The following is a 6,914-nucleotide window of genomic DNA, read 5'->3' as shown; positions in this document are numbered from 1 at the left end:
AATGTAACCAAATTAGTAAATCGAAGCCCTCTCTATCTTCTACCTATTTCTTCTTTGCATTCTACATATTTCTTATTTGGGCTCTACCTATTTCTTGTTTGAGCCTTGTCTAGTTTTGAGAGATGTTATTTTTCCTCTCCTTTTAAGTGGGGAGGTGTATTTTTTGGTACAAAAGTTTCCAATATTTTTTTTGAAGAAAAATTCCTAATTTCAAAGTGATGGCATAATCGTTGTGTATTTGTTGCCTTGCGGAATATGAGGGGAACTCATGATTAAACATTAGTATTCTATGAAATTATTTTTGTGTACATCCATTTATGTTGTATTTTAGTGAAGATGTATTGTATTGATTGAAAACTTTTAATGTTTTGTGGTGTGAAAATCTCATGGAGTTTCATGAAAGCTTTGGCAATCTAGGTAACTTTGGAAAGCTTTTAACTGCTCGTGTCACCTTTTGTGGACAAGGTGTTCAAAGAATGCTAGTTTGCCACCCAACTTTGAGAACTTGTATTTAGAAAAACATAAGAAAAATGTCAAAGTCTCAAGAGGTTTTGTAATACTTTTGAACATCTACAGTAGTTGTAATGGTGGATTTGTTAAAATATTCTAGATACTTCTATAGGTTTCAATTATATAAATATAAAATATATTAAAATTGTTTCTAATAGTTTTAATATGTGGTGTTAGAAAAAATAATTTGAAAAGTATGCTAAGCCTTCTATAATTAGAAGTATTTTAATCTATTCATTGTGCATCATAAGTGAAAGAACATTATGGTAGCATTCTCATGAGTTGTAATGAAGTTTAATAAGTTGATCATTAAAGATAATGTATTGTAGCACAATTTAGTAAATCTATATGTTTATCCTTTTTTTTTCCTTAGTTATTTACATCCACTCCTAGAAGATTGTCTTGTTTTAAAATCATATATGTTTTCTTTTAAAGAGTTCTATTAAATTGATCACTACTATAATTGTAACACCATTATTGTTTTGAAATTCTTTCTAATGTTTGATAGAATGCACTCTTTATTATCTCTTTAAACTCTAGGTAAAAAAAGAGTGTATTGTTAGTATTTGTGTCATTCCATTTCTTTACATTCTAAAGATATTATTAAATGAATCTCTTATCAAACTTTTAGATTGGTCAATTAACCACTTGGTAGGCATGCCGATATGCCCTTCCCAAAATTACTTGTTCAAGTTATTGTAGATTCACGTTTGTTATAATTATACTATTTATAAATATTTTAAATACTTTTCATATTCCTTCATTGCTATCATTATGCAACACTCTCAATATTATTTTGATACAAGAAAAGTGTAAATCCATCTTTTGGAAGTATATTATTTATATTTATTTTAGATCTATTTTAGATATATAATTTATATTTTTTATAAATACTTTTCATCTTATCTTACATAATTTAAAAATATATCATGTTTCAAAATATTTCATTTTTCTTATAGCATATCATCTAATAATATCTAAAATCAGAATAAAATCAACATCATATTTCATACCCTGCAGAAGCAAATCATAAAATATGAAGAACTAATAAGAAATATAATTGTGGAGAGCAGCAAACAAAATAAAATTCTCCATGAAAGAAATATCTAATTAAATATATCATCAGTAAAATTCCAAAGAGTAATTGAAAGAAATATGTAATTATATATATTATGAGTAAAATTCCAAAGAGTAATTGCAAGAATAGATATAAATCCAAAATGAATCCAATAGTTTCCAATAGTTTCTTGCCAAATGCAGCAACCAAAAAGAGATGCAATATAACCTGATCTACACAAAACAAAGCTTGTTTCTTGGGAGGTCCGAAATACTTGATTTTACTCCGAAATTAAATGATCATCTCTCTCTCTGAAACCAAAAAAAGTATTCAGGAATGTAAGAATGGTTGGGCTTGAAATGCAAGTTTGCACTCAAAATTGTCGATCAATGCAGCCAACTCAAAAACCCGCAGCACTCCCAAATTGAAGCCCTTCTTGCTGGTTTTGTTTTGCCAACCTGACACAAACACACACCCACAGATTTTAATTGCAATTGGAAATAAAAAAGAAATGATAACATAGCTCTAATATTACAAAATCCTTATAGATGCAGAGAGATTCTCGAAGCTTTGGGATCAAAACAACTGAACATGATTAAAAAAAAATTCATTTAGATTCCAAGGCCAACTTTGAATTCTCTTCTATGTTATTAAAATTCAACTCTAGAGCCAGTAGAGATTTTTAGATACAATTTATTGGAAGCACATTAATTGGAAGGCAGCTGACTCTGTGCCTCCAATAAATTATTATCAACAATCTCTTCGGTCTCTACAAATGAGTATTTACATACAGGCATAGGCATAGAAGAGAATAGCTATCTGCATGATTTTGTTTTTGATGTGATCTCAAAGCTTGGAGTATCTGTTATAGATTCAAACAAGACATATTTCTCGTAGCATTTTGGTTTCCCATGGTTTCCAGTAATTTAAAATTATCAATTTCTTCAAGATTTAAATAGTTTACCTTTGCAGACGGTTCAAGTTCATAATCTTGACCAGGCAATTCCTTTGCACGATCTTCAGCTTGATCTGTTCCCTTCGTTTCCGCGATCTGTACATCTTTTGTGTCGCTTCTCTCCGTAATTTTGTCAGACCGATGAAAGTGATCACCTTTACAAAATTCTTCACTTGTAAATTCTTTGACAGAATTTTCTGGAATCAAATCTTGCTTTGACGTGTAATCGGACTTACCAGGCTCATTTTTGTGTTCATTCTGGAGTATCTTTACGGCTTCTTTAATGTCTGAAGATTTTTCTTGTTTATTTTCATCTCTTTTTCCTCCAAGAATTTCGGAGACCTCTCCATTTTTGAGGTGGATGTCAGTTGTCTCAGCATTAGGAATATCTTCAAATTTTATCGCATCATTGGCCGCGAAGGACGCCTCTGTTTCACGTTTCAATAATAATTTTGGATCAGCAGTTTCTTCGGACTTAAAAATTTTCACCACCGCAAAGGGCTCAAATTCAGAATTTTGAATCGGCGATTCCATTCTCTTATCTTCAATCGGATCGATCCCCTTCCCTTCCATGCTCTCAATCACCTGTACATCTTTCGTCTCGCCCTTGTCCTCAGTCTTGTCAGATTGATGCAAGCGATCACATTCGCAAAATCCTTCACTTATAATTTCTTTGGAGGGCTTCTCTGGAACTAAATCTTGCATTGATGTGGAACCAGATTCACCGGCCTCATTTTTGTGTAAATTATGGGGCATCTTCAGGGCTTCTTTAATGTGCAAAGAATCCTTTTCGTCATTTCCATCGCTTTCCACTCCAAGGTGTTGAGAAACCTCTCTATTTTCAAAGTGCAGTTCAGTTGTCTCACCATTAATAGTATCTTTTGAATTTTTCGCGTCAATCGAAGCAAAGGAATTTGATTTTTTATTTTCCTCTACGCCGAATGTTTCTTTCAAATTCACATCCTTCAGATCATCCATCTGTTCAAACTCCTCCAAAAGTTTTGAATGATGCTTATGATTTTCCATGATAACGTCCTTTCCCTCATCAAATACAACTGAAACTCTTGTATTCTGCAATTTGTCATTCCGTTCGGCGACATTGATCTCCCCTGTTTTTTCCACACAGCTATCTGTCATTGGAATCCCATCAGCTGCCATGGAACCCTCTGTTTCAAATTCCACGAGTAAATTAGCGAAATGCAACCAACTTCCTACCAAAGATCATTATAACCTTTGCAGCATTTCCATTTCAAAATGTAGCAAGCGATAACAGCCTAACCATCTAGATTAAGAGAGAAAAAGGTCAGCAATCATATTAATTAGGCATACCACTCCTCCGCATTATGAATTCTTCTGATGATGACTGTTGATCTCAGCAGATTACCCTTAGATTTGTAAAGAATTGAATCAGACCTTGTTTGTGTTTTCTTGCAGGTCTACTGCTTGGTCACTCGAAAATCAAAGAAATCTACATCTCAAGGAGGCAAAATGTCATTGAACTATTAAAAGAATCAGATTTCACCATTTTAGGAAAAGGATAGATACATCCAAAGATCATTTAAGACTAAAGAAATGAAATAAAATATGCAAACATCCAGAGGTGGAAAGAAATCTAATGCATTTATACACTCTTCCAGTAAAATTTAGCAGAGCGAAAATAATTGAAGCCGGATATTTCTTAGGGAGTAGAAGCATACAGCAAACAAAATCGACTTATGCAGTACAATTGATCAGGAATCAGCTGTTAATCGTCACCACCCGTCTTCAACATATGTGCATATTAATACCCCAAGTTGGTCTTTTCGTGTGGATTCATCGGATTTAAATTCAATTGAGGGAAAGCGTTTGAATGAGAAGCGATCTAATATGCATCAGTTTCTCCAAGAATATAGTCCGCCCAAAAATATTATTTTAAAGAAAAGTATATGACATATGAAAAAAATAATACATCATTAATAGAGGAGAAATTGGGAATATTGTTTATAAATTGTCTCACAATTTTGATTTTATAGATTCAACTAACTTTCATAAACACTAATTTGAATTCTTGTGATTTTATTGATTCAACTAACTTTCATAAATAAGCAAAAGCCTACAACACAATAGTAACTGTTTAGTCAAATGGGCTTCTAGTCATGATCCGGGGTGGAATATTAGGGATAGGAGGCAACTGTCCTTTGAGATGGTGCAAGAATTTGATGATCTTGTTGCTCAGGATCGAGCTCCTTGTTGAGCTCTCCTTGTATTCGTTTCTGTCTTAATAAAATTTTACCCCTCTTTTCCCAAAAATAGTAACTTGTGAGCCTCTCATGTGGGAGGTCTTGAGTTCAAATTCCCTTACACATAAAAATAATTAATTACAAAAAATAACAATAATTAATCTAAGCTTTGGTTGTTTATTGAATTTTGGTTGGGAATTTAGTTTGGTATGATATGCATTTTTTCTCCCATTTCATTTGATTAACTTTCATAAACACTAATTTGAATTATGGTTGTAAATTTAGTTTGGTATGATATGTATTTTTTCTCTCATTTCATTTGATATGTTACTTTTATTTTACTAGGTAGATTCACAATAATTATGAATATCACTAAAAGTTTGTCAAAATGTTAGGGCACAAGTTCTCATAAATCAACCCTCCAAAAAAGACTAATTCTATAGTTGTGCAAAAAACAAAAAGTAACAAGCTTTAATTATGCAGATTTATTTGGGATAACTGTGCATATGTAGATTTGTTTTTGTCTTCTAACAAAATTGTTTCTATTAGTAGGTTGAACGATGCATATCATCATTATAGAGTGTATTTTTTTAATGACAGATTTTCTCTTGAAATGGGATAACTCTTCCTAGGGTTAGTATTACTTAGTTTAGCTCAACATGGGGAACCACATGCTTTTAATACTTCTTTCTTTAAATGGGCTACTTTGAAACCAATATATTGCACTACAAAGATGACTCCTCAAGATAATAGCATGGATTATATCTCATCTCCCTTAACATCTTTATAAAATTGCTTGTAGGTCAAGTAGTTTCTAAAATTTAGTATCATATATGAGCTTGCATAAACTACCAATCTACTGCTAGATATACCAAATTTTAAATAAAATCAAATATAAGGGAAAGGAAGATGATTTAGAATTATCCTGCATTAATTTGAGAATATTATTTCAATCGTTGAACCATAAACATTAACTAAGAAGCCAAGTTGAATAAAAAAAATTTCACAAATTTAAAGCCTAAGATAGTATAACCTTCAATGGAAGAATAAATTAGTAAGATGATGTCCATAGAATCACATCTTTCATGCATACGTCTAATAGATAAAGAAAATAATTTAAAATACTGAAGATATGACATAAAGGTCTTAATTTTGAACTATTCCTTTTTAAATAAATTCCAAATGTAGTCTTAGACTACTTCATAAATTAGTTTGGGGACTTTGATTTCTCTCTACAACTTCTTACCCTACAAGTTTTTTAATCCTCAACTCCTTCTACATTTAATGAGAATGTACGGTGAGGGGCACCAGGGGTTCCCCATCCCAAAATAATGTCCCCAGTTCAATATAACAAAAGGAAACAATCTTGATAAAAATTTCTCCTAATGGTTTGGTCTTCCCTTTAGCCTTATCACTACTTGGTCTATATTCATTTTTTTATAATGAAGATATACATTTGTGGATAAATGGGAAAAGGGAACCCCCCAAAAATGACAAATTCAAAGTTTCAAAATGTTTATCACATATATACATAGTGGAGAGAAAAAAGATGACTAATCTAAATGAGCTAATGGACAAAATGATAGTAGGCCTAAAACTCTAATTAGTGGGTAAGTCTGTGGCCTTTTGGCCTAATGTTGATCAATGCAAGAGATGAGAAGATGTGATTTGAGAAATAAAAGGAAGTGTTACTATAATTTCCATGACAAAATTTTCATCTTTATTTTACTTTGTGGTTTATGAAGATTTGATTAAGGTTCTTACTATGGGACCTTGGGATTTTGATGATGATCTAAATTTTCCTCTTTCTTTCTAAATAGAAACTTGGGTTTGACCCAATGAGTGACCTAGTTTTTGTGGCTTGCAATTGAGTTTGGAGGGTCTTCCTTTGTAGTTCTAGGATTACAATATCTTTAGGTGTGCTGCCAATTCTTTTAGAAACCTCCTAGTGATTGTCAAGGTCACCCCAAAAAAATTAGTTGCCTACATTTATGTAAATGAAGCAGTTAACATAATTCTTCCTATAATTGTATCTCTTAAAACTAAATTTGATTAATTTATTCAACTTAATCAATATGAAAAATACTATTAGCAATTACCAAACACTTATAATTTAGGTTTGAGCATTTCAATGATGTGGGATGAACAACTCAACAAGGTTAATAAAATGACA

The 6,914-nt window shown here is 31.8% G+C and overlaps 1 protein-coding gene across 1 annotated transcript; it reads right to left on the bottom strand.

Moving 5' to 3' along the window:
- Window positions 1-1,656: 1,656 nt before the first annotated feature.
- Window positions 1,657-4,383, bottom strand: LOC149565365 (uncharacterized). Its single transcript, XM_089817108.1, has 4 exons — window positions 4,220-4,383; window positions 3,852-3,990; window positions 2,532-3,688; window positions 1,657-2,025 (listed from the first exon to the last, which is right to left on the bottom strand). The coding sequence occupies exons 2-4, from the start codon at window positions 3,862-3,864 to the stop codon at window positions 1,954-1,956; spliced, it is 1,242 nt and encodes a 413-aa protein (XP_089673234.1). The 5' UTR covers window positions 3,865-3,990; window positions 4,220-4,383; the 3' UTR covers window positions 1,657-1,953.
- Window positions 4,384-6,914: the final 2,531 nt, after the last annotated feature.

This window comes from Cupressus sempervirens, chromosome 3 (assembly GCF_028749045.1).
Source record: "Cupressus sempervirens isolate cs-2001-9-10 chromosome 3, ASM2874904v1, whole genome shotgun sequence".
NCBI classification, from domain to species: domain Eukaryota; kingdom Viridiplantae; phylum Streptophyta; class Pinopsida; order Cupressales; family Cupressaceae; genus Cupressus; species Cupressus sempervirens.
Note: the sequence above shows the minus strand (reverse complement) of the source record. Positions and strands in the feature narration are given on the sequence as shown.

Excerpts from the sequence above, each read along its gene's own strand:
- LOC149565365 (XM_089817108.1), bottom strand. Across the intron at positions 2,026-2,531 it reads AACTTGAACCGTCTGCAAAG|GTTGGCAAAACAAAACCAGC; the intron begins GTAAACTATTTA and ends TGTTTGTGTCAG.